Below are 26482 nucleotides of genomic sequence, written 5' to 3' on the forward strand. Positions count from 1 at the left end.
TTGAAACTATTTGTATATGTTGAAGTTTGTAAGGGTTCAGGAACCCACAATAAAATAGTAAAGTATGTATTTATTTCTCATTATAATGCTCAATTTTGATTTGAAAGTTGACACTTTGTATGTCTTTTCACAGAATTGTAAACAAATACTGAAAAACTGCTTCACCTAGGGTGCCTTCCATGTGTGGTATAAACACTTGTCCTTCACAAACAATAGAGATGTAAATTTATTAAAGCAGTAAACACTATTTTTGTAATGTGAGTCACTAATGCATCTCTGGCTTCATTGTGCTTTGTTTCCACTAATACCAGTTTTATGGCTACTGTAGTCATTGACTTCCCTTTGTGCACTAAATAGTAAATCTGATCTCATGGTGAATCAAAAGATCGTATCACTTTTGCTCTGCTCTGCCTTCAGCTGCTACCTGAAAGATGGTGATAAAGCAGATTGCTGACACGAGCTAGATGGTATTCCAAATTTATTTTCTTGAGACTTGTGTAAAGAGATGCTCAGTGTGGGATATCTGTATCCTCAGTGCTGATTTTGGGTCCTCTAGAAAAACCTAGCAGGCGTAATCTAAACATTCTTATGTTTTTATGATCTGTCGTGTCCGAGGAAGGAGCATCCAGGCCTGACTGAAAGACTGTCCCTTGGGGATATAGGTCCTATACTGACAGATTTGTAATTGTGAACAGCTCAGAAGTATTAGTTGAAATAGCGGGTTAGAATTCCATCTCGGGCTGAGCAAAAGGGATGCAATTTTCCTTTTATCATATAAGCACAAGTCTGCTGTGTAATACCCTTGGTATTTTGCTTTTGAAGTAAGAAAAATTGTAATGTTTTGCCAAGGAAAACCTTACAAGCATACTCTATGTGTGAATACAGGACCTGACTCTGTTGTCCTTACTCAGGCGAAATTCCCCATTGACTTAGGGGACTGCAGATCAGGTACCCATTTATCACCAAATCCTGATCAAGGATTTGAAGAATATCACAAGTTAGCAAATGTTATACAGAGACAATTTACAGCCTTGAAGCAATTACATATTATCTTGGTAAGTGTTCTTGAAGTTCTCAAACTGCACACGAGGCCAGCTGATAAAACAGATGCTTTCTGTAGCGGTACCTACCAGCTGTGATCACTGTCCCCTCAGTATCCACAGCTGTAACTCACGTGTGTAAGTGTAGCATCTTCCAGCTCTGTATGTGAAAGTTGTGCTGTTAATACTTGACCAATTTCAAAGGCAAGGTAACTCTACAAGAAAATGTAACCCCCAACTTGTTTTTACACCAGTAGTGATTTTTCAATATGTTGTGTGCTTCTTTTCTGTTGGTGTTTATGCTAAACAAAAAACACAAGCTGAAGAATTGTAATGGCTTGCAATACAGAAAGCAGTCTTGTTTTTAAAATCCATATTGTTATAGCATAATTTAAATGTTGTATTTATCAGTTTTAAATGTCATTTTGCCTTTCCAGTCTTTTGTATATGGGCACAATACTTTTTGTAAATTTTTTTAAATTTAGTTGTCTGTCTCTTTTTTTTTCTTTCTGATATCTGAAGATTTGAGCTCTCTGGATTTTCATGGTACTCTTCTGATCATGTCTTCATAGTGGTAAAAGTCTGTATTTTTTTATGTAGGGAAAATGGTAGTTTTCTAACACTTATCTTGATCAATATAGTATGGAATAATTTGTGAAGGACTTCCTGTTTAATAAATGGACATATTAAAGTACTAAAACTTTCTCTTCATCTGTAAAGGCAACATATAAACTCAGTATACCAAGTGTCATGATTGATTACTTGATAATCCAGTAAGTGCAGTTGCTAAATGCACTTCCTGTGCAAGACAATGGCACAGGGGTTAAAAAAAAAATCGAACCAACCCTATCTGCGGGTTTTTTGTGACTGTGTCTCTGACAAGACAAACTTCATAGATGCAGGAGTTAATGAAAAACCATTTATAAGCAGTCCTTGATGAGAGGTTATATGTAGCACAAAGCACATGGAACCGCTTTATAGCTAAAGCGGTTGTGGTGGGATTGCTCTTGTGGAGGTTTCTCCATCTGGTACGCTGTAATAGGTCGAAATGCTGTATCTTGTGGTTTGCAGCATCATGTTCTAGACTGAAAAGGAATTTTGGAGCTGAAATGCCAGAGTGAGTGGGTAATGCTCTGCCACCTCACGGGCTGTACGTTGCAAGTCCTGCCTTGATGCAATTGGTATTTTTGGTATCCAGGTGCTTTAGGTGCGAGGTGAAAGCACTGACTTGTTAAGGGTAAGAACTGCTGAAACGCACGGATGGCTGAATGAGTGTGGTGGAAAGATTTGGGAATATGGATGATGCTCTTAAAACACTGCTTAGGGATAATGTGCGGGTGGGGAGGTAGACGAAGGTGGTGGTACGATTGAGCTTCACAGAAGGATTCACGAAGGAGATCATGTGCTTGTACAACTTTTCTGCTAGAAGATGGGCTGGTTCATTTTGCCTGTGTGGGGTTGTCAGCAGCAGTAAATTGTAATCGGTTGTGGTGTTGCATCCATTGGACCTGCTTAGAGATCAGGCCTTAATGAAATTGATGCTCTTTAAGAAAACAAAGCGTTGAAGTGCTGGACTTAATGTGATATTGTGCCTGGTGATGTTATCCATGGTGCTCCTTGGTCAAGAAAAGCTTTGTCAGCTGTTGAATTAAAAAAAAAAGTTTATTCTGTCTAACTTTTAAGTACTGAATCTTCCTTTAGTCTCCTGGGAAGACTATAACTGCTGTCTTACTTAATGGATCAGGCTAACAAAATGTGATGGACAGCATCACAAATACAAAAAATAAACGCACAGGTATTACTTGGCCAAAATTAACATTGGAATCACTGTTTTCTTTTTCAAGGAAATATATTGAAAAATGTATTTTAATTTTTTTTTTTAAATGTGCTTGTATTTTCTGCGTAGCATTGTTTTACCTTCTGATCTAAAGTTTTACAAAACATTGAGTATACTGTAAATTTTTCCAGCAAAGGAGGAATCTGTGTTGTGGTGAGGGATCTGTGTTGCGGTGAGGGGTTTTTGATGCAGTCCTGTTTACTTAGAAGGAAATGAAGAGATGGTGTCTCCATCCTGACTTTTAAACCAATATTCCATACAAAAAGGTGTCTCAAGTATCTTGCTACAAGATTCACATTCCCAGTGCTTAACTAAATTTCTTCTGCTTCCTTGATGTATTCTCTCTTTCTCTCTCCATGCTCAGAAAAGGATTAAAGGGTGGCTAGGTGGACCTTCTTCATACATATGTAAAAATACAAGGTGATCTGTATCTTGGATTTGCTCTTGGGTGCAGTTTGTATCCTGGTCTCTGGAATGAAGCCACTTCATTCTGTTATTTTTAATCTCTTACAAGGTTGGTTACAAGCTGCCTGCTATGAGGTTTAGCTCAGCCTAGTAGCAATACATATGTTTTCTCATTTATTTATGCATTTTGGAAGTGCAGGTGTCAGAAACATGCACTGTTAGTGTTTGGTTACAAGTACATGCTCACTTAATGATACAGCTGCGGGTATCCTAGCAGGGGAAGATGCAGCTATAAAATTCAGGCTTAGAAATTTGCACAATGAACACTTACCAGAAGCATAATGAATGAAAAACATCTGCTTGCTATGCAGAGCATTAAATTGTTTTCTGCTTTCTAACACACTAGGCTGGTGGAAGCATTCTTCTCAAATACCACATAGGCTGAGATACACCACTTCTCATTTAGTATCTTGGAAATGACTTTGTCAGTTGGAAATTTTAAGACTTACAGAACTTTGAACAATATCAGGTGAACAGCAAAATTAAGTGGAGTGATGGACAAAGTGTTAAAAGGATAGTTGAGCCTCTTATTTCAGTGAGCGTCTAAAAAGGATGCTTGGAAAGGTCTTTTGAATTCCTTAACATCACCTATTGAAAATCACTGCACAAGACTGGAAAAATCTTCCACAGATAAGTAGAAAAGCTTTTTGATAGGAGAAGGTGGGAAGAAGGAAGAAGAGAGATACCTTTGGACAGTGAGAGCTGTATGGAGTCATTCATCTGTGATGCCAGCTGGTGGTTTTTCCATCCTGTTAGCGGCTTTCATTCACAGTGTTGATATAAGACTTCTTGCATTGTTTCTATATAGATTTGTTCCACACTTGGTATTGGAAATGCTTATCACTCCGTAAGTTTGCTGCTGAGTGCTGTTCAACAAGCCCAGGAATTTAAAATGGGAATAGTTGTGCTTTAGTTGTAATGAAGGCATATGTTAGCCTGTATGGGTTTTGGAAACAGCTCCTGTTTGGAACAAGAATGTATTGTGATTGAAAAGACATGCTTGATTATGACCCTGCTGATACACCAAAATAAGAACTTCAGTAAGGCCTCCATGCTGCAGGTGTAACATGATGCTTGTGTCGCGAATCCTGAATTGCAGAGAAACCAGTGCTCCCACTATTTTGATCTTGCCAGTTGAGGAAAAACAAGCAAACAAACAAAAAAGCCAAGCAGACTTTTCCTCTGCCCTACACCAGACTCTGTGCTTAGTGCAATATTGCTGGCAGGGGACAAAGAAAAGACTGAGTCAGCCCCCCCAAATCAGAATTTGCTTTAAAGTAATTATTTATAATTGGATTCTCTTTTCTGAAATTGTATTCATAAAACACAGAAATGTACTTTATTTCAATCACGGGAACAGATCTTTTTAAATAGAAGGTGGGAATCTTACAGAAGTGCTTGACCTGGGAGCAAACTGCTTAGAAATAAATGAAATAATCAAATACTTGAACGCAAATAACAAAATTCTCTGGACAGACAATTCATTGCATGCCTGCTAAAATAGTCCTGATGCAATTAATGAGCAATTTTGTTTGCCTCTTCTGTTGATTTTAGGAGTATTCCAATGTGAAAAAATTACTAGCGAACCTCAGCAGATTTCAGGTTGTAACATGTCTGTGAAGGGTAAACCCAAAGGGGATTGTTGTTTACAATGTTGTTAGTTGCCAAGTAAGAGCACTGTATCTCCGATGTCTAGTAAATATGCTAAAACTAATTCTTCGTTAAATTCTTTCATGCTTATGTGCTAAAGATGAAGTTTCTCCTTGCAAGACGTGCAAGCATGAGTGAGTGGTCTCCAGCGCTGGCTCTGTGCTATTGTCGCCTCCCCAGCACACAGTGTCCTTCCTGATGGAGTTTCTTGAAACACCATTATTCTTGCAGGTCAGAGGCAAGGCAGTAAAACCAGGTCTTAAAATAAGTAAAGACACCCAACACTTCTATTAAAAGAGGTTTAATCCAGCATGGTTTCTAAATACTAACCATGTACTAGTTTCCAGCTGTGACATGCAATACATTTTTAATTAAAAAAAAAAAAGAAATACAAAACAATTGAATATAAAAATGAGCCCAGGTCCCCTAACGTCACAGTGTGTGCCAGTAAAATATGACAATAGAAAAGAAAGAAACATGGAATTTCATACTGGAAAAGGTCCAAAGAGCGCGCTCTCATAAAAGCAAAGATTATTTGTCACATTTGGAAGCAACCATTTGTTTTGCTTTTATTCAGTGGTCTGGAAACAGGAGATGTAGGAGCTGCCTGTTAGACAGCTCCGAATCTGGCCAGCACCTTCCCAAGCACCTGCTCACTGTTAGGTACCGTGTTTCTGCCCGTCAGCAGCCAGCTGCTAGCAGGGAATTGGAACCCAAGCGGTAATTTTGTTCCAAAGGAAATCTGCCTTTATTGTTTTATCCCTGTTTTTAATTTACTCTGTTAGTACCATCTGCTCTCACTTTAATTACTTTTTGTTGAGGCCACCTGTTCTGGTACTATATTAATTTTTTTAAAAAGTATACAGGTTTCTTTAAATAGACCTATTTGATGCCATATATAAGGAGCATGCCATGGTTTTTTCAAGCAGTATGCTTTTATAGGTGGACACAAGTATTTCAGGGAAGGTTGTGCTACATGTGAAAACACCTTCTTGTAAATTCAGAAGGCTTTTCCCACAAAATACTAGGCCATGAGATAAATCGCATCCTTCCAGGGGGAGGGGAAAAAAAAACCAAATCAAAAAACACACACCCCCCACAAAAAGTGGTCTGGGAAAGTGAATTTCATTGCAGACATTCTTTAGTTTGGAGGTTGTTTTTTTTTTCCTTTTCACAGTGGGAAGGATGTATTGCCCTCCTGGGGCCCAGGTATCCTGAGTTGTACAGAAACAGTTGTCTGTTTTGCGAACCCAGCGGACTAAGTCCTGTGCTACTTCTCATGGGAGGACCAGTGTTTGCAACACAGAGCATGAGTTCAGACAGCGAGATCTTGCACACAAATATTTGCAGGCTTCGATAGGCAGATAATGTTGGATGGTATTTGGCAAGCCTTCCTTACCTGTATGTGCAAACATGTACAAGGGCTTCCATGAAAATGGTAGGAAGGGGCCGGTAAGACGATGCCTCATCTGTTCTACCTCCTATCTGTGGTGAAATTGCAGAAGATGGGATGTGACCCCATCCAAGCAGCTTAAAAAAGTGATATTGAATGTTTGATGAGCCAGCTACCCTGTGGCACAATTATACTTTGAGGTTTGTTCTTGCTGCAGGTTTCCAGTTGTCACTTTTTCTTGTCGCAGATAGGCAGTAGATATAAATGTATTGAAACCAACATGTTAACTATAATCTATGCCTTCAGTGCTTGAAATAGTAGACTATTCAGACTTCAGATAAAGAAATACTGTTAGTTCATCAAGAAAAATACAAATAAAGTAGAGGCATTCTGAGCCTCTCTTCTTTGGCACAGCAAGAAGTGTAAAAGCTATAAGCGTTAAAGATTCGGAATTAAGAAAGCATAGTAAAAGCTCCACTTACATGTTTAAAATACTATGTTTCTGTTTAGTCAGTACATTGTAGTGCTGAGTAAGGAAGGGCAACGGAGAATTGAGGTGTGTTGTTTGGATAAAGATGTCTGTGGCAGGTTGAACTACTGTAAAATCTGTAGTTCTGAAGGAGTGTCTAATGGCATTGGGAATAGTCTCCTTTTCCACATCACTGCCCTGCCTGTGCTTTGGTGATTCCATAAACAGTGAGGTGGAAAGAGGATACTGAGGCTGAAATATGGGAGATACTTCCATTGGCAGTGCATTCAGCAAAGAGGAAAGTGCTTGATCATCTTCCCTTCACACTTGGTTGGTGTTTGGTTCTTCAGTCCGAGTCGGAATCAGAGTCCTCATCTGAAATGTAAAACAAGGAACAATAGTAAAAATGAAAACTGGCAATCTCCGCGTCAGCTTTAGCTCTTGCTGGGAGAGACATGCTGCTCTTCGGCAGGGGTCTGCTCCAAAGGACGTGACGTATTTAGGAGACGGCTTGTAAAATGACAGTTTTAACATGATGGAGCTTTAAAAGGTGTTTCAAAGGACTTGAGAAATGCTGCTGAGAGGCATTTAGACCACTACAATGTAGATAACAGTTCAAATGAAAGAAGTTGCAGAGATACTATTGTTAGTGTGACCACCAAGAGGAAGCCTGCTGAAGACATGCTTCCTGTACTAGAATATTGCTGTTGCTGTGGGTCACGGTTACGCACTGCCAGTTAAACGTATCGGAAAACCAGAAGCTTTAAGACATTAAGAAATCCCAACAGGCCTCTAGAGGTACACCTTGCCCAGGCAGCAAGGGATTCCTGGCCTCGGCACTTGAGAGCCCCAGAGGGAACGTGAGTTTGGTGCTGGAGGAACAGTGCTGCAGGGCAGAGCCCTTCTTGCATGGTCAAATCACTGACACAAAGCTGTGTGACTGCATACTTGTAAGTTTATATTTTTCTCTCTCCATCTCCAGGGAAATGAGATCTAATCTTTAGCCTAATTTTGTACTCTTGTCACCTGATCTTCCTGAGGTCAGTTCACTTTGTGGGGATAAACAGTTCTTAGTCAGTCTGTTTCCTATGATTTGTTCCTTTAATTCTTCTTTTCTTTGTCTCTCTTTCTGGCCTAAAGCTTGCAAAACATTTAACAGTCTACTAAAATACCTAGAAAAGACTGTTAGCATTACTATATAACTTCTAGGATTCTGTACACATCTTGGGTGTTTGTTTTTGAGGGTTTTGGTTTTGTGTGGGGTGTTTTTGGGGGTTTGTTTGTTCTTTAGTGTGGAACAGTCTCTTTCATCTGTGTGTGTGCAACGAGTAGTATCACAGGGGCATGATGCCTGATTTCGGCTCCTGGGTACTGCAAAATAGCTACCGGTGTCCTGACTTGACTTGAAATGGACACAAAACTCTGAGAAACTTCACATTCCTGGCTTGCTAGTTAACGTTATAAATCACTGAAATTCTAGTTGTTGTGTTTTAAGACTAAGCAGCTTCATAATTCAGCATGGTTGTGGCGTACAAAACCAAGGTAGCCAAGAATAGAAACGGTTATTACTGAGTGCACTTGCTCCCGTGTGAAATGGAGAAGAAAATCTCATGTTATGTGCTTGTATAACCAAAATGGGGAATTTTACCTACCTTCTGACTTGTGCCCTTCAGGGGAATCAGAACTGCCTTGCTTGAGAAAAGTAACTAGGTCATTGAAGGTTATGTAGAAATCAATGGCGTACACTATCGTGGCTATAAATCCAAACACCTAAAATGGCAAAATAATACTCTTTAACAACAGTTCACATCCATCAATGACAAACCAAAAGAAGCCTAACGAACACAAGAGAAATTCTTAAAGAAAACTTGGGCTTGATTTTTTTTTTTTTTTTGGCCTGGGCCTTTCTAAAAAGACAGGGAAGCAAAATGTCTCGTGACCCATTGGTATCAAATAAATTACAGGTAATTTGGGAACCTGAGTAGTGATCCCTGCAGTTGCTCTATCAGATGTGTCCTTAGCCCTTCCCTAGGCTACATCAGCATTGCTCTGTGCTGGGAGCTACAGCAGAACATAACCTGCACCTCCACCATCCCAGGGCATCTCTTTACCACCAAGAAATCACCTCAATTTCTCGGGAAGTAATTTTTTTACTGGTTTGCAAGGAGACCTGTCTATTGCAGAGTGAACTAGATTGAAGTAAAATGATTCTAGAATTACCTATTTAGTGCCAAAGAAGCAGCAGTGTGGCAAGAACAGGCTGGGTTTCAGTCTGAGAAGCTAGGGTAAATGTTATGTTGCATTGCTTCATGTCTAAACAGAGTGACAAAGATTAAAACAAGGTCTTTATTTTGAAATTGTGTATGATTTGGCATGGTTTGGTAAGGGTTGCTGGCTAACCCTGCTGGGTATTGTTCTTCCCTATCTTTTAAAATTATTATGCAAATTTTATTTGTTGCATACGTTATTGATGCTTAGAGTCAAGTTGCAGATGGAGAGACTATCTTATTTCTGAACACAAAATGCTGACGACGAAGGCTCCTTCCTGGGCTGTGCATATACTGGAGGCTAAAATGACACTGCTCTTATTTCAACTCATCCAAGTAAAATTAAGCAGTAGAGGCAGGAGGTTGAAATTACTTAATTTAGACTGTCCTTAGTAGTTACAGGTTTGATTTCTTTTCTTTTTTTATTATTATTCTTATTGTCTCCATTCAAGGATCTTGATGTTCTTTGCAGGAACAGAGACGTTTCTCCTCCCTGTACAGCTGGTGAAATTAAAAAGCAGATTAGGTGCCTTCCCCAAGTAGTACAGTTAACACTGAGCAGCACTGTTAGGATGAGAAAACTACTCACTGATTCAAAACCTGCTTTTCTAAATAACTGACCATGTCTTCCTTGCTTTAGGCAAATCTAATTCTCAGTTAGTTAACTGAAGAAACTTCTGCTACTTGCAATGGGGTCAAAATTGAATTATTTCTAAAGCACATCCATACGGAGTTCACCAAAATACCTAAATGGAAAGCTCATGTCTACTTACTCCTGCTGCTTTAGATGCTCCGTCATTATATTTTGAGACAGCAGCAATTGAAATGGCAAAGTAAATAATGGCAGCAGTGACGCACCGCAAGAAATCCTGCAAAATAAGCAATATTGCATTCTCAGATTAGTCATGTAATTCCAACATAAAAACTTCTCTTAAAATTATTTCAGGAATGACCACCGAAAACCTTTGTTGTTGCGTCAGTGGACTTGCCTGATGCTGGAGTGTGACTACAGCATGCTATTTTGTAGCAGATGAATTGTTCATCTGGGAAATATTTTTAAAAGCAAGATGACCAGAATCTTGGCGTAAGCTTCTGCTCTTACAGACGTTGGTATAAATCCTACTTTTAATATGCTTGTGTCAGGCAGACCTTTCTTCAGGCTGAGAAGGGCTCTTTCTGTGATGTTTAATTTGGAGCCCAGCAAGGGCTCTAACAGAAGAATAATTTGAAATGCCTTAGAAAGTCTCATCTTTAAGCACAACTCCTGTGGTACCAAAGGCTCTGGAGGAGCGTACCAGTTCCCGTGGGGAACAGGCGTGTGCTTGCTTCTATGCAGAAGTAGCCCTGTCTGTAGGAACTCCTCATTTAACAACTAAACACTTTGTTTAGTGTTTATGGTTTATACTTAGTATGTACACCTGTAACTCCAACAGCTCGCCTGAAGTGAACATACCTGTTGCTAACACTGAAATATGTGCTTCTGCGGCTGAGACTGTAGCTCTGCGGGGCAGGGGCCATGCCCTGTAGTACAAGCAGTGATGTATTGGAGCAACAGTGTCTCTGAACTCTGCATTAAATAAAGAGCTGCGATTCCCAGGGCATGTGTAAATCATGTGAGCTGGAATAATGGTATCTTGACTTCTGCTCACAATTAGATCTTCTGCCTTTTCAGAACAGATGGATGAGTAAGATACTGTCTCAAAACACAAATCCTACAAAAAAGACTCTTCTGAAGTGAGGATGAGGTCAGTTATCTACGTTCTGTGGCTGGAGTATATTATGGTCATGGAGGTAATAAACATACAAGTGCTTTTCTGTCTTAGTTCTGCAATCAGATGCATGTAGAAAATAGGAAAACTATGGAACTGAGATTACCAGCTGAAAACCGTGCACGCTGTCATAGTCAAAGTCACTGTTACTGTTTTATCCACCAATGGCCTTACTAATGTTATTTTTATACATTGGGAGCTTTAACTCAAATCTCACTATGATGAACCATTGCTAGCCTGTACCAAAAGCGAATCCAGATCGATTGGATTAGCATTTTTTGGAAGTATTTCTACTGCTAGATAAATGCTCCCTCCACCATGTATGTTTGAAGCAACAGAGACATCCAGCGGCCAGCGTGCAGTAGTCGCTGCGGCTCCAAACTGAAAACTCCCCGATGAGTTGCAGTGGTTTCCTTTGCGTGAGTGAGCACCTGCCAGCAAGAGTTGCAGGGCTTCCCCCGTAACAAAAGCAGCTGTCAGTGTGTTTGCATGTGAGTATGACTCTGCATCTCAACAGCACTTCCCTGAGAATTTTAAAACATTTTAGTAAAGTATATGCATTACTACATAGCGTGCCTCAGTTTCCCCATTTGTAAGTGTGACAATATTAAGGAGACCCCAGCAGTGGTCAGACTTAGGCTGATGTTGCCTGCTTCTGAAGATCCAGCCCTAAGCCGTTTGCCTGGAATTGGGCCTAAATTCTGTGTTTTAATAAAACCATGCTTTGTGTCAACACCCAGAAAGCTATAGTACGTAGTACAGCACAGAGACTGCTTTGGGACCTTTTGAATGAGAGGCAATTCTAATAAGGGGGCAAAGTTGTTAAGTCAGCCTAAACTCCCTTTTACACGTTATACTGTACAATTAAATCTGTGTTTTTGTATTGCACATTTCACTTACCGTCAAAGGCCAGTAGAGTCCTTTAAACTTCTCATTAAGTTTGGAGGCGTAGGCAAAAAAAAGAAACAGTGCCAGCAGAAACTCTAGGAGTGGTGCCGTCATGAAAGAGGCAGCTAGAGATGCAATATAGCAGATAAAGATGATAAATGACAGCACCTAGTGTAAAGGGAAAACTCTAGTTATTCGCATGGAATAGCAGAGCCTCAGGCAGCTGAGCAGCTTTGAAGCATTATTCTCCCTGCATATTTCTGTCAGTGCTGCTGGTGATGGTGTGTCTTGCTTCCTACTCTTTTTTTTCTTGGGCCAAATGAATCTTCTTGTTTAGCATGGAATAAATCTAAAGTAATGGCATTTATTTCAGTGTGTGTGAAATCAACTTTCCAGAGAGCTCAGTGGATTTGCACCTCTCCGAGTCAGTAATTTGCTCTGGATTGTAAACAGTTCTGACAACATAATTCTGAAAATAGACTGGGGCATTGCCAAGCGAACAGAGCTTTACGCTTTCAACCGTGACAGTTCTCATTTGAAATCCAAACCATCGCTCACATAGCCCAAAGTAACTCAGCATTTATAATCATCTTAGAGTTGAAAGAAAAAAGTCTGCTGTTAATAGATAGAAAAGAGCTGAGAACTAATTATTCTGTGATTTCTGCAAGTCTCTGGCTTTAGTTTTCCAGTGTAGACAGCTGTTTTAGAGAGTAATAGGATAGATAACTCCCATAGATTTGTTTATCTCCATGATGTTTCCTAACTCTACAAAATAATAAAAATGGCATTTGTTTTCCCATTCAATTAAAATATCTTTAGAATATAGTTTATGGCTCAAAGTAGAAGGTTTCACAATGGGAAAATGGCTAAAGAAAATGCAGTTTCACCTAAACCAGACAGTACCAAAGTGCTGTGCTACACTTCTGGACTTTCAGTTGCTCTCTTTGTGAAAGTGGGAGATGAGGGAACCATGGAGAAACTTAATAAAGTTTTCAAATGATGTACTGGGAGTTGGTCACCTCCAAGAAGAGGCTCCAGCCCTACTGCTCTGCTGCCTCACATGGTAACTGGTTGCTGTTTCCTTCAAATTAGCTTAAAATAAAACAAATAGCTAGCATACTGAAGAATGAAGCTGCTTCTGTGAGTATTAGTGCTAGTTTACACCTGAGCTGCTCTATTCAGCGTTTCCTCTTGGAGACAAATCTCTGCCTTAGCAATGCTCAGAGATGCTTTTCGTCACCATAGCAGTACGTACTGTTCGAGCATTAGATTACAAGGATTTTTTGAACTTCTAAATTCTAAATTGGGACATTGACATTCTCACTCATATAATACTGAAAATAGATGTATTATTTTCCCCCAGATGGCACGTCTGAAGGCAGTTGTGGCTTCTTGAAAAGCATAAATGTTTGGACTGTGATGATCAATGCATTTGCCTCATTAAATTTCAGATTTATTTGCTTGCTGCTACCATGTGTTCTTGGGAACCACCTGCACCTCAAAAGCAATAATCATTATTATACTTGAAAGATAAGGCTCCTATAATTAATTATTAATTAATAATTACTCCTATGAGAGGTCAGTCAACCCTCAAATACACGTATCAAAAGAGCCCGTTATGTTTAGGAGGCAGCTAAGTAGTCCAATCCTGTTGAAATAATTTCTTAATTTATTCGAAGCCTGGTTTTTGGGGAAAACAGTCAGTTCTTGACCAGGATGCTAATAACTGGAGTATACTGTTTTGATCGGTTAGGACTGGGTGGTGAAGTTTGAGAGGATGTGACATTTTTAGTAAGATACTATATTTATCTTAAAATGCCTGTGCATTGTTCTAATTTTCTGGGGTTGTATGAAACTGATCTGATGTAATACCTAGAGTTCACTTCTGCATTGAGGCCTGTTACCTGTTAATATTTACCCTATTTGTTGTTATTTATTCTATTACTATTTGCTTATTGCTTACATAGCCTCTTTGCAGGTTTTTCCAGAGTTTTCATACAGCGGAGGGAACTCACTCACTGTATGTTAACGTGGTATTTTATTTCTGTGAATGAAAAGTGGTAAGTACTGTTTGAAGAGAAGTGGATATAACGGAACTTGAAAACTGCTAAGAGGAGACAGGACTTCTTCCTCCTTCCTATCACACTGCCTATTCCCGTCCCAACCCCACAGAATAAAACCAGAAGGGACTGAACTTTAACTTTGTGAATCTGCTTCACTCGCATTTGTGGAGCATAATTTAGACATGGTTTCACGTTTTCTTGGTTTAAAAAGAAATCATTTGCTCTTTCTGGCTAAAGGAAAGTGTGTGATAGCTGAGACGTAGAGACAGAGAAGTGCGCAGGGACGAACAGCAGCGGGGAGGAGATGCGTTCAGGATAGGTCCAACCAGCCACCCCCCTTTCAATAGCAGAACATTGGACCTGAACTAAACTTGGTAGATCTCTTATGATAGAATTAAATGCAGTGTTAGATAATACATTATACTACAGTAGCGAGGGGAGGCAGAGAGGCGTATTTCAGATATGTAAGTTTATGATGCACAGCAGACATCACTTTGATCTTGATTCTGTTTGATATGGTGACTCCGGCACTCTGTCTGCCTTTATACAGAGAAAAAGTTTTTCTGTCAGAAGCGTTAACTGTCAGGTGAAAGGAAGAGCCTTTGAGTTCTCTTAAGATCAGCCTTATGGTAATTTGTGTAACTTAAGGTTCCTGCTGTCTTCCCCTCACCGTGATGGCCCTGGGCAGGTCCGCGTGGTTTGAAACGCAGTGCAGTGCCCGAGACCCTGCTGTAACACAGCTCAGGACGTGAACGGAGACTTGTTTTGTGGCAAGGGAATGCCAAGGGGCTTCTGCTCCAGTGTGCTGGTGTGCCAGTGGGACCTCCTTGGGTGCAAGGTAAGTTGCTGAAGAGACAAAAGGATCAGTCTGAGCATTTCAGCTGTCTAATTTGGTCCCATCTGGAGAAGCTGGCATCTGGGGAAATACTAGTTGTCCATTTTAAAAATCTAGTTAACAGGCCAGTTACTTGCTCAGACAAAGCCCTCAGTTATTGGTAGGATCACAGCAGTCTCCTGCTGCCTGTTCCTCAGCCCTGATGAACAGTAATTGTACTCTCGCCATCATCACCACTTTGAGTGGTGGGCTCGAGTCCAGCCCCTCCCAGCTCTCCACTCCCGACTCTACTTGTCAGCATCCTGTTGTGCACGGGAAGTGCATGTCAAGGTGACATTAAAAAAAGACCCTTGATTTGCTAGAATTCCCTTGATTTCAGTGGATTATTGATGATAATAGCAAAAGGAAAATAATTTTACATGGTATGATAACTGCTTTCCAGTTAAGCATCATTTCTCATTTTGGAGGCATTCAGAGCCTGAAATGGCCCAAGGAACATCTTAAGTGAAATAGAATCATAAAATAGTTTGGGTTGGAAGGGACCTTTAAAGGTCACCTAATCCAACCTCCCCTGCAATGAGCAGGGACACCTTCAACTAGACCAGGTTGCTCAAAGATCAGCTTTATGGCCCTTAAGCCCCGCCCGACCTGACCTTGAATGTTTCCAGGGATGGGGCATCTACCACCTCTCCGGGCAATCTGTTCCAGTCTTTCACCACGTTCATTGTAAAAAATTTCTTCCTTATATCTAGTCTGAATTATTACCTTTTAATTTAAAACCATTACCCCTTGTCCTATTGCAACAGTCCCTACTAAAAAATCTGTCCCCATCTTTCTTACAAGCCCCCTTTAAGTGTTGAACAGCTGCAATAAGGTCTCCCTGGAGCCTTCTCTTCTCCAGGCTGAACAACCCCAACTCCCTCAGCCTTTCCTCACAGGAGAGGTGTTCCAGCCCTCTGACCACTTTTGTAGCCCTCCTCTGGATCCGCTCCCGCAGGTCCATGTCACACCTATAAAACAGTGGACCAGATTTTGAGAATGAAGGTTTGAAATATGGTATTTTTAGATGCTAGTCTTCACTGAGGCAAGGCTGGAAGGTGCTAGAAGGGGAGGCAGGCAGAGATTAGAAAGAGCAAGATAAAAGGAGGGAGGTGCCTGAAGGATCTGTCAGGTGACAAGCTACAGGGCTACAACTTGTTCTTTCGTTTTCTTTTTTTTTGTCTGCCTGGTGGCTATGTCACAGCCCTGACATGGATTTTGATGCCGGATCTACTCGGTAACTTGGGGACAGCCCTGCGTAATACAAGAGCCCACAAAGCTGTCAGCTTTTGACAATGTTTCTCATTTCTCTTTGTTTAGAGCTCATTTCCCCTTCTGACAGGTGGAGTGCATGGACTCCCTGAGCGATACTGGATATTACCTATTACTATCTTTTCTGAACTATAAAAGAGAGTAGGTGTCTTGTTATCTTGTCTGACCATGTAACTGCAGTGCTACTAACTGAAGCATTTGATCTCATCTAAAGATTTGGTAATTTTAAAAATATACCTCTCCTCCCACAATATAAACATTGGTGTGCCAGTCTGTACCCAGAAATAATGAACATGTACTTACTTATTTGTCTTTAGACAAACATCTGGCAAACTGTAAGGTGCTCTAAAAGTGAGAAACTGAAAAGCAACCGTCAGAATGTAGCCTGACCCCTCTAAAGACCATCAAATGATCCACTGCACATCACACTTGTTTCACACCTTTTTTCCTGAAGCTGCACATTCAGAAGTGATTTCAGAGAAAGGTCAAGTAATGGGATCTTGTCGTTTTTCTAACAGCTCTATATCTATCTAAAAAAAAAACAGCTAGAGAGGAAGTTCGTGAGGCTCAATGCAGTTGGAGGTTCATTTCTAGCACTTTGAGACTCAACACTGCTGCTTCTGGGAGAAAAAAAAACGACGTAGTGTTTTATCAGTTTTGTCCGTTTGTATTTACACAGAGGGGTTTCTTTTTCCCTGGGATTACATCCTCAGCATTGATGGTAGCTAGGAGTCTGAGTTGTTCCTGTGCTGCTGTTGAAAGGTTAGTGTGATTGTTGCCAGCATCACTGTAGAGGAATATTTGGATGCAGAAAGCTCTAGTGCAGCGAAGAACAGAACAGGATCCTTTCATAGTCTGGCAGTGGTAAGATTTTAAAAAAAAACCTGGCAAAAAAGAAGCCTGATTTTTCATTGAGCCCCTTTTTTGTGGTAATGGGAATGTATGTAACAGAGAAAGAACTATTACATATTACTTTTTCTTTTTTAAAGGAACATCTTTGGTATTGTATTTCAAAAAGTAATTTTCTCCCATGTAATTATTACTTAATATTGTGTTGCTGGGCTTCTTAAATTGGCCAGGTATTATGAAGTTCTACTTTATCATATAACCAGCTTGCAATTTAAGGTATAAAAAAATAATTAGTTGCAATGGTTAGAGAGCACTGTGCTCCTTAAGGGAGGGAGGACTGCTAAAGTGCTGAGGTCACGGCAGAGCGTGAAGGCGTTTGCCTCCTCTGTGCAGGGAGAACAGACCCACTGCAGCCCATCGGAGACGATGCGGATGCCGGGAAGCAGCTGACATCATTGCACGTTACTACACACACCCCGGTGCATTCCACCCACTGCTCCGCGTGCTCAAATGCCTGCTCCTCATTTCCCTTCTGCAGAAAAGAACAGGTTTGCTTAAACAGTTTTAAAAGTGAGCTCTTTTGGACAAGAGTCCATTTTGTTACTGTTTATTGGCAGAGATCACTTAGTGGTCTCTGCTATTCACTTACTTCTCTGTCATACTTGTCATGGAGGTGAAGTTCTTGGTTCCCCCAGAATTAGCTGCAAGGGTCACCTTCTGGCTACAGACCCAGAGAAAGACACAGGGCTCATCTTCGAAGGAGGCTTTACACAGAGCAGCTGGAAGTTTGTTATGAAGGTCAGTTCAGAGAAGACTGAAAAGACAGAAGACAGACAGGAGAAGAGGAGAAAAACAGGCACAATGATTTCTACATCCTTTGTGTCACCACAAAGGTGACACAACCTTATACAGGACAACTTTACATATTCAAATTCTATGTTTATTAAAAAAACACAAAAGCTTGACTGAAATAGCCAGGGGGGAGCAGCAGAATGTGTAAATGTAGATCTTGCCTGGACAAGCTCTGGCGGCAGGTGTGAAAGTGACTGTTAAATGGTTCCAACACAGGACAGAGGGAACTGAAAAATGCATCTATTAAGGGGTGAAAGAGCATGGATGAGATGTTGACCTTCAAGATAGCAACTTCAGTATTTAAGCTACTCATTTTTCCTAAGAGGAGTATTAAAATATATAGAAGAAATAATGATATGGGGAGAAAACAGAAAGGAAAAAAAAGAGGAAAAAAATTAACCTGGCAGATAAAGAGTAGTGATTAGAAAGTGGAGGAGCAAGACAGAATAAATAGGATCAGGAGAGACAGCAAAGCTTGTACGTGTACTTGATGTAACTGCTTCTTTGTGGCTGTGTAGCTATCCCAGGTGCCATAAAAAATTAATAAGGCGGGAAGATCAAAAGGAAAAGGAGCGGGGTGGGGGAATGGGCACTTCCTTCTCTGAATAAAATTTGAGATCATAATTAAGCTCCTAGCAGTAATCGGCTTCATCACCAGCCTAACTTGTTCTAGAGGAAGCACCAGAATGCCCAGACCTGATAGCCCACGGAGCAGTTTACATGCCGACATGAAAATTACATCCGAACACTGTAAAGATCCATACTCACTTCATGTGAAAATGTGTGTTAACGTTATTTTTAAGAAGTGGCTACAGCAGTTTCCTTCAAGCTGAAAAAAGCAATCCTTGCCGGGAGCACTGAGCTCCCACGCTCCCAGTGCAGCTGCCTGTGCAACCTTCCCTGGACGCCCTGGGCTGCGCTGCGGGCACCGGCGCTCCCGCGCTCCCAGCCGCCTCCAGCAGCGCAAGTGAAGGGAATAGCCTGGGCTGAATGGGGCGGTTGTCTTAATTTACAAAGTCTGAGTCGGTCCGCTATAGTTTATGACAGCGGAACTGGTCATTTGCCAGCCATTTCTATTGGGCAAAACGAGACTTTCTAATGAGGTTACTTCCACCAAGTACACAACCAGCCCTGTCACTGGGCTGAGGGGATTTGCTGAAGCCAGCTCCTGTTCCCTTTCTGCCATAGACTGAAAAGGAGAAGTATAACCATCTACCCCAGTCAAGATATATTTGCAAGCTGCTTCTTTGCTTTGTTGGTAATGTATTTTTCAGTATATGGAGGTTTGTTTTTTGAATGTTGAAAAAACTGCCTTGGCATTTCCTGTAGCTGAACAGAGAACCTCTGATCTACCTGCGGAGATGCCAGTATTTGCATCACTTTAAAGACTGAGTAATAAAGCGCATTTCTCATGACTTGCCAAGCTGCCAAATAATAATGTGACAGAGATATTTGGTAACAATAATGAGAACCCTATTTTGTTTCTGAACAAAAGACACTATTCAAAATCTGTATCCCATGAATATTATTTACATACATTTATGCAGAACCCAACCTCACCCCACGTTAGTACTGTGTCAAAGAGGAAGAATCAAACATTCAAGACAAGAAATACAAAGCTAAAGATGAAACACAGATTTAAACTATGATAGATTTAACTTGGACTCATCTTCAATTATTTGGCACTGCGTTTCGCTAATTGTATACAGACTGGATTCATTCTGGGGCCTGTGTTGTCTTCAAGGATTTCTTCTGGCAAAGCTGAGACAACTGGAGAGAAACTACTGCTGCCTCCCCTCTGCCAGCAAACGACATCCTAAGGATGTGGGCTGTGTGCAAGGAGCACACAGAAACCTTCGCTGCAGCTTCGGCAGATGGGATTTTAGAGCTGGTTTCAGCCAGCTAAACCCTCAGGAAGCCCTGAGCGGCCTTACAAAGGATAAACCCCTGTTTTGTCAAGGCAGAGCGGGTTTTATTACTCCAAGGAGGCATAATCAGTACTTCTCTATGACAACGGAAGGGTGAGTCTGATCCCATGACCAAAACAGTATTCCTCGAATACGTCATCATTCAGAGATGTTAAAAAGCCAGGCTGTCTGAAAGGCGTAATGTACGGGCTGTAAGCTTGTATAGGAGATTCCAGTATATGTTATAGTACGTAAGAAAAACATGTGCCAAAGGAGCAAAATTAGCTGGGCGTTGGTATCTTCTAAGGTGTGTTTTTGTCAACTACAGATGCTGTATGAGTGATGGGGGGTACCTGGAATTTTTACAGCATTTCTGGGGGAGCTGACACAGCCTGGGGCCTGCTACTACCCAGCCTGAGGCCCGTGTTCCCCACCACGGAAGTCGCCATCTCCTGAATGAATGTTTTTTCTTCTCACAGCCAGCCTCGCACCTCCCGGCTGTTCCCCTCGCTGTCTGTCGCAGGGCAGCGCCTGCGGCCTCACAGACTCACAGGGCTGGCAGAGAAGGGCTGGCCGGGGAGCTTGACGGCCCTGCCTGCTTGCTGCCTGTTCCTTCCCTTCCTCTTGCTTGGATTGCCTGTTCCCTTCTCTGAGCTAGCGCAGCGGATAGCCAGGGACACCTTACACATCTGAACAGTGCTCCGTGTACTTGGCTACTGGTTTGGGCTGTCCTGATGTTTGACTACCTGCTGTCAAAACTCCAGCTAAAACTACAGAGAACTTGGTGTTTAAAGTTCTCGTTATTTCTAGTGTAAATGCTGTTGAAAGTCTAATTTAATCAACTACCTTCCTCTTAAAATCTAACTTTTGATTGTCAAATACCTGCTACCCCCGGGATACATTTTCTCTTTCCCTACCACGGGGGTACAGTTTCACCTGTCAGGCTTTAAGCCTTTACAAGTGTAACACCAGAAAGTGTTACCCCAAAAATCAAAGGCCTCTAATTACCACCAGCCCAGGTCTCAGAACTTGGACCTAAAGGAAAACCACAGTCTATTTCTGGGGGAGCAGTGCTTCCATGGCTGGACTAAGCTTGCTTCTAACGGTGATGATTTGGTACTTTCCCCGTAAGCTAACTGGCTCCATAGCGGCGAGCAACCGTCTCCCTCCGAGGTCAGGGACAAACACAGCTTTCGGAGAGCTCAGGACAAAAGTTGAGAGATCTTCTTGCCCTGTATAATGCCACACATCATAAATTAACGAGCAAGGTCTGTCTTGACACAGTCGGGACAAGCTGTCTTGTCGACCACAAATCCCCCGGGGCACCGGGAGATAACGCCGATCTGGTCAGTACCGGAGACTGTGTTCACACCGCAAACAGGTTAAGACAAATCAAAGCCCTTTGTTAGGGAAAAGGGTTTCCTGCTAAAGGGCAACACCTTAAAGGCGCTGGAAGCTTAACGTGACAGGTATTTCGGTTTCCCAACGTGCTCTGCCCGAACGCAATCACCGAAACTTGCAGCCCTGGCGCCCCCCCGTACGCGCAGGGCTGGCCCCCGCCTGCCCCCGTCCGCCCTGCCGCGGCGGTGGCCCAGACGCCCGGCCCCGGGAGCGGCCCTCCCCGCCGCTCGGCCGTGGGGCAGCCCGCTGCCGTTCACACCGCCTCGGGAGGTACCCGCCGCCTTACGGGGGCGGCGCGCCCGGAGCCCCCGGCCTCGCCAGGAGCTCTGCCCCGGCTGTCCGCGGGGCGGGGGGGCTGCGGCCCGGCCCCGGCGGTTCCCCCCCCCCGCCCCCAAATCCGTGCGAGGCCCCCCGCGCCCGGGGTGGGGGGGCTGCTCCTCCCCGGCCCGCCCCCGCCCGGGGGGCTGCCCCCCGCCCTTACCGACTCCGCGAGGAGCAGCTGGCCCTTGCGGGAGCAGAGGAACTCCCGGGGGGGCAGGAGCGAGCGCAGCCCGGGCGGCGGCGCGGCGTCCCCCGCGGGCTCGGGCTCCTCCATGGCTGCGAGCGGCTCCGGCGGCCGCGGGCTGGCGAGGAGCGCGGGTGGCCGCGGCGGTTCGTTTCCGAAGGAGGGAAGCGGAAATCGTGACACTGCGGAAACGTGAAAAAAAGTTTCAGCATCCCCAAATCTGGGGGGCGGCGGCCGTGCGCTCGGGGCGGTCCCGAGGGGCGGCGGGAGGCGGGGGGGGGAGCCTCCGCCGGCTGCCCCGGGGCTGCCCCGCACCCCGTCCCCCGCCCCCGTTGCCGCCCGCAGCAGCAGCTGCTGGGAAGGGGCATCCCGCAGGGGCTGCGCGGCCCCGGCCCCGGGCACCGCCCGGCGGCGGGAAGCCGGCTGCGGCCCCGCGCCGGGGCCCGGCGGAGCCGAAGCGCAGCCGGTGGCGGCGGCCGCTCACCGCCCCGCCGCTGCGTGCCGCCGGCCCGCTACCCCCCCGCACCCCCCGGCCTGCGTGGGGCGCTGCCGGCGGCGGCGGCTGCGGAGCGCCCCGCCGCTCTGGGCGCGCCTCGGCCCCCGGGGAAGCGCCGCCGCACGAGCTGCCCTTGCTCAGCGCGCGCCCTCCGCTTGCTCGCCCTCCGCCGCCGCCCCGCGCCGCGCCAGCCCCGAAAGGCTCTGCCCCGCGGGGCGGTGGCTCTTCGGCTCGCACGGGCTCCCTGCGCCGCCGGCTCTGAGCGTAGCAGCACCTGCGGCAGCGGCCCCCGGCCCCGAGCTATGCCGGGGCGTCTGTAATACTCATTGATCTTCCCTGCACCGCGGTTCTGTCGCGATTGTGTTGCGCTGGAGAGGCGGCGTGGGCATCGTCCGCGCGGTCCTGAGCAGGAAACCGAGCTCTGGGGATGAGAAGGCCCACGGCAGTACAGCACTCGCGTGGCACCAGACGGTCATCAGCCGCGAGGCTGATCCGCGGAGGGCGGATGCGAGCAGGGGTGGAAAAAATCCGTTCCTAAAGATGTCTACTGGTACGTTAAAGCAAGTAACTTTTACTTTAAGTGCACTTAATAACCTTAAAAAATGCACTTAGGCCTATTTGTATTTTCTTTTTATTACAGAAAGAAGGCAATTATGAAATCAATTTTCACACAGGTGAAAACATAATTAAGTTTAGAAAAACAAGACCATTTTCTGTGACGCTTATACTGGTGAAATTGCGACACTGAAACTACATTTGTAAATGTAAGAAAACTTAGGAACAATACTTGCAAAAATGCACATAAATGAACGGGAAATTCAAAGGTGAACACATGAAAACACAAGTTCTTTAGAAGAGAACAGTAAAGCAGTCATCAATGGAGACATCGTTCTTTTACTAAAATGCTAGTCTCATTTCGCAGGTGTAGTCCCTCTTCTCGGTCCATCAAGGCTAATCTTCTGGAAGAGAAGAACCGCGTCGACAACACAGAGAACAAGCAATACAAGACCAAACACCTATAAAAATAACCATAATGTTAGTTTCCCCATAGAATCTCTATCTTTTACTCTAGTGACTCACCTACCATTCCTCAAAGAAGCAGTAAACACATATTCCTAAGTCAGTTCTGGCCTTCTAAATATGCGTGTGACATGAGACAGCTGATAAATTGAGTAACATCCGTATTTAAATCCCATAAGCCTTTCACACAGCAGTCTACACCCTGGCTTTGTTTGATGCTGGTGTGAAGCCTTGGAGATGATGTGTTCTCTCTGAAAGCTAAGCTAATGCAGCATTACGCCAGACAATGCTTTTATCCTAAATGAAAACCTTTCTGTCTCTTTAAGGACTGCCTCATCAACCGTATGGGCCCAGAGAAAAGTCAACATTTGTAGAAACAAGCCTAGCAGGAAAAAACCAGTGCTCCTCTCCTCTGAAGCTCTGAACAGGAAACACATTCCAAACTGAAGAAAACATACGTAAGTATTTAAAAAATACACAACTTCAGGCAGGCAACTGGAAAGATGCGTTTGCAAAACGGCCGCTGAGGTGACTTGCTGAGCTCTTGCCCTTCAGCCCAATCCCACATGCGCGCAATTTTTTTGGTGCAAGCATGTTTTCAAATGGAATTATCTGATCAGTGGGAGTAGTGCAAAGGCGAGCTCTTCCAGGAGAGCACAGTTCAAGGCAGTTTGCGCCCTAGGAGCACAGGCCTCAGGGAAATTCTGTTTCTCCCAACATTGAACATCTCATACATTCTGCCCAAACTTGTTTCCCAAGCGACCTGCTTAGTGTCCTGCTTCCAACTTAATGTCTATTAACTTCACTACCGAGATTATCAATTATATTCTAGCACAGCCAGTCACTGTAGCAGAAAGTCTCCTTTTTGCTCAGACTGTCACTGCCAGCACCAGCAAAGACAACAGCTTTCCACCTCCCTGGCTCTTGAGCTGATGGTGAAAAACTCCTGTGGCAAGTTCTGTGCTTCTTTTGCTTGCTTGTCACATTTTGGCTTATCTTGTATTTCAGGAGACTGAAACACTTTCAAAACTAAGTTTCCCCCCCTTATTGTCTATTAATGTTAGTTATATTAGTTTTAATTTGAATTAAAAATACCAGTTACTTTACTAAACTGGTTTGATCTTAAATACACAAAAATCTTACAACCGTAGTATGAAAAAACCTTTTCAACTACCGTAATTTCTCAGTTTGTGTCGGAAAAAAGAACATACACATCAGGAGGGAGGTACCAGCATGACTGTTAAAAAGTTTCAGCTCTTTTCAGCAGGATTGTAGGCATTTCTTCTTCAACAGTGTAACCAAACTGGATAGTCCTAAAAGAGCCTACGGATTCTCCCACCTAGGATTTCAAGCTATGGAAGCAAATGCAAGTTACTCGAATTAGTTAAGCTCTAGGAGTTTTCAGGGTTAGTACTTCTCTGTAGTAATCCCTAAATCAATTAATATCTTTAAATTACCAGTCATTTGAGGATTATTTTTTCTTTTAGTGAGATACATTGCATGTGTATTCACTTTTGTTTGCGACTGCTGAGTACGTTCTTCTGTGACAGAGTTATTTTCACGGTCTTACCACCACGTAAGTATACCAAGAGGTTCAAGTCACGTCCACTTTAAGAACTGAAATTCGTTAATAATGTTCCTACTTACTCCTCCAGCCAGTGTCCCATTGTTGGTCTTGATTATTATCGCAAACAGGCACACAATGAGGAGGAACAACGCCGCAATCGCCGAGTTGAAAATATCCTGAAACAGCCAGTGGAAGCAGAGTATTTATTCTGAAATACACACCTGAAGAAGAACGTGAATAGCTCCCAATATTGTATGAATCATTAAAAATTGCTGGTTTACTATAAAAATAGAAATACACTAACATCCAGGTAAGGTCGACAGTGACACCCAGTGGTTTGACATTAAAAAGAGTGTTTGTGATACAACTTCCTCATTTTACCTTCTTTTTTTTTTTTGCAGTCAAATTTATGCAACTTGGCTACACTTGACAGACTAAAGCAGTAAACAAATCCAAAAAAGGGAGGTAAGAGGAGCGCTCATTAATATTTGAGTGAAAGTGTCTGTTTAGTTTGTGATGTGAAAGATGGAAAATGCGGCATCATAAAGTCAAGCAAGTGATGCTCATCACAGGCGGGGCTGTTGGTGGATGTAAGCCAGCTATTTAGAAACGGAAGCAAAAGAACACTGTCACCCCTGTCGGGAAAAACTGGTTCCACGCCAGTGAAAGGTGGGGTTTTGCTTTAACTTCGTCGAAAGAGTAACTGAACCGACTGACCGTAACCCCTCCCAACAGGCAGTCGCGACATGGGTAAAATCACTTCATTTTAGGGGCCAGCCAATACTCACAGCCAACGGCCAGAAGAGCCAGCTCAGCTTTCTATCGAGCTTTAGCAAGTACAGCAGAAAAAACAGCGCCGTGATGACCACCTCCATGACGGCCAGCGCGGTGTAGGCCCCGTGGGCGCGGGAGGCCACGAAGCAGAGGAACGCCACAAGCGCCACCAGCTGCAGGGACGGAAGGAGCAGCGGGGCTCAGCGGGGCTCAGCGGGGGGTAGCGCCGCTCCGCTCCGCTTCCCGCCCGCCGCCCTCTCGGGAGCGGAGGCACCCCCGAGGGCCGCCGGCCCGCCCCCTCCCCTCAGGGCCTACCGCGCGGGCGATCTTCACGGCGCCCCGCGGGGAGCGGGGGAAGCTGGTGTCCAGGGCCACCGCCGCCATGGCGCCGGGCCGGGCCAGGCCGAGCCGAGCCAGGCGGTGCGGTGCGCTACTGCCCCGGCGCCCCTCAGCCGGGACTGGGACCGCCGCAGTCGCCCCGCCCCGCCCCCGGCGGCGGAAGTGGGCGCGCCGCGGCCGGAAGCGGCGCGGGGCCGTGCCGGTAGCGGTGCCGGCGGCGGCGGGGATGGGCCATGTGGCGGCTGGGTGCGGCCTGGGCGCGGCCCGCGGCGCTGCGCGGGGCCCGGGGCCGGCGGGGCGCGGGGAGCGGCGCGCCAGGGGCCGCCTGCGCGGGCGGAGCGGCCGCGGGCTCCTCGGCGGGCGGCCTGGCGCTGCGCTCCCGGCCCGGCCCGAGCGGCGCTGGCGGCTGTAAGTGGAAGCGGCCGGGGTGGGCGGTCCGCGGGGGCGCAGGCCTGCGCAGCGCTGAGCCGGGGCCGGCGCAGCGGTGGGGAGCCCGCTGGGAGGGGAAGCGGGAGGACGGCGGCCGGGGAGGTGGCAGCCGCCCCCTCTACGCGTTCCTGGTTCGTCGCTGCCCGAGCGGCGGGCGGGGGGCGGCGGCGGCGGCTCGGGGGGAAGCGAGGAGCGCTGCTCGATTCTTCTTGAAGTTCTCCGCCGGTGGCTACGCTGGTGTGAGGAGCCACCGCGCCTCTTGGCGGGGCAGCAGCAGGAGCCCCCTTGCCCGCTTTGGACTGAGCAGGCCGCCTTCTTCCGGCCTCTTGCGCGTCGTGGCCCGGTAGTCTTCGCGG

The 26482-nt window shown here is 44.7% G+C and overlaps 2 protein-coding genes across 2 annotated transcripts; both read right to left on the bottom strand.

Moving 5' to 3' along the window:
- Positions 1-5277: 5277 nt before the first annotated feature.
- CMTM3 (CKLF like MARVEL transmembrane domain containing 3) lies at positions 5278-21591 on the bottom strand. The gene is made up of 5 exons (XM_059824916.1): positions 21478-21591; positions 11791-11946; positions 9895-9990; positions 8507-8624; positions 5278-7229 (listed from the first exon to the last, which is right to left on the bottom strand). Exons 1-5 carry the CDS (start codon positions 21589-21591, stop codon positions 7201-7203), a joined length of 513 nt encoding a protein of 170 aa, XP_059680899.1. The 3' UTR covers positions 5278-7200.
- Positions 21592-22620: 1029 nt separating this feature from the next.
- Positions 22621-25742, bottom strand: LOC104250458 (chemokine-like factor). The gene is made up of 4 exons (XM_059825087.1): positions 25674-25742; positions 25373-25531; positions 24665-24760; positions 22621-23013 (listed from the first exon to the last, which is right to left on the bottom strand). Exons 1-4 carry the CDS (start codon positions 25740-25742, stop codon positions 22909-22911), a joined length of 429 nt encoding a protein of 142 aa, XP_059681070.1. The 3' UTR covers positions 22621-22908.
- Between the last annotated feature and the right edge of the window lie 740 nt (positions 25743-26482).

Source organism: Gavia stellata, chromosome 15, assembly GCF_030936135.1.
Source record: "Gavia stellata isolate bGavSte3 chromosome 15, bGavSte3.hap2, whole genome shotgun sequence".
In the NCBI taxonomy this organism is placed as follows: Eukaryota; Metazoa; Chordata; class Aves; order Gaviiformes; family Gaviidae; genus Gavia; species Gavia stellata.

Excerpts from the sequence above, each read along its gene's own strand:
- CMTM3 (XM_059824916.1), bottom strand. The coding sequence starts at position 21,591 with ATGGAGGAGCCCGAGCCCGCGGGGGACGCCGCGCCGCCGCCCGGGCTG. Across the intron at positions 9,991-11,790 it reads GACTCTACTGGCCTTTGACG|GATTTCTTGCGGTGCGTCAC; the intron begins GTAAGTGAAATG and ends CTTATTTTGCAG. Across the intron at positions 7,230-8,506 it reads TGAAGGGCACAAGTCAGAAG|ATGAGGACTCTGATTCCGAC; the intron begins GTAGGTAAAATT and ends TTTACATTTCAG.
- LOC104250458 (XM_059825087.1), bottom strand. The coding sequence starts at position 25,742 with ATGGCGGCGGTGGCCCTGGACACCAGCTTCCCCCGCTCCCCGCGGGGC. Across the intron at positions 25,532-25,673 it reads CCGTGAAGATCGCCCGCGCG|CTGGTGGCGCTTGTGGCGTT; the intron begins GTAGGCCCTGAG and ends CCGTCCCTGCAG. Across the intron at positions 23,014-24,664 it reads ATGGGACACTGGCTGGAGGA|GTGTTTGGTCTTGTATTGCT; the intron begins GTAAGTAGGAAC and ends TTATTTTTATAG.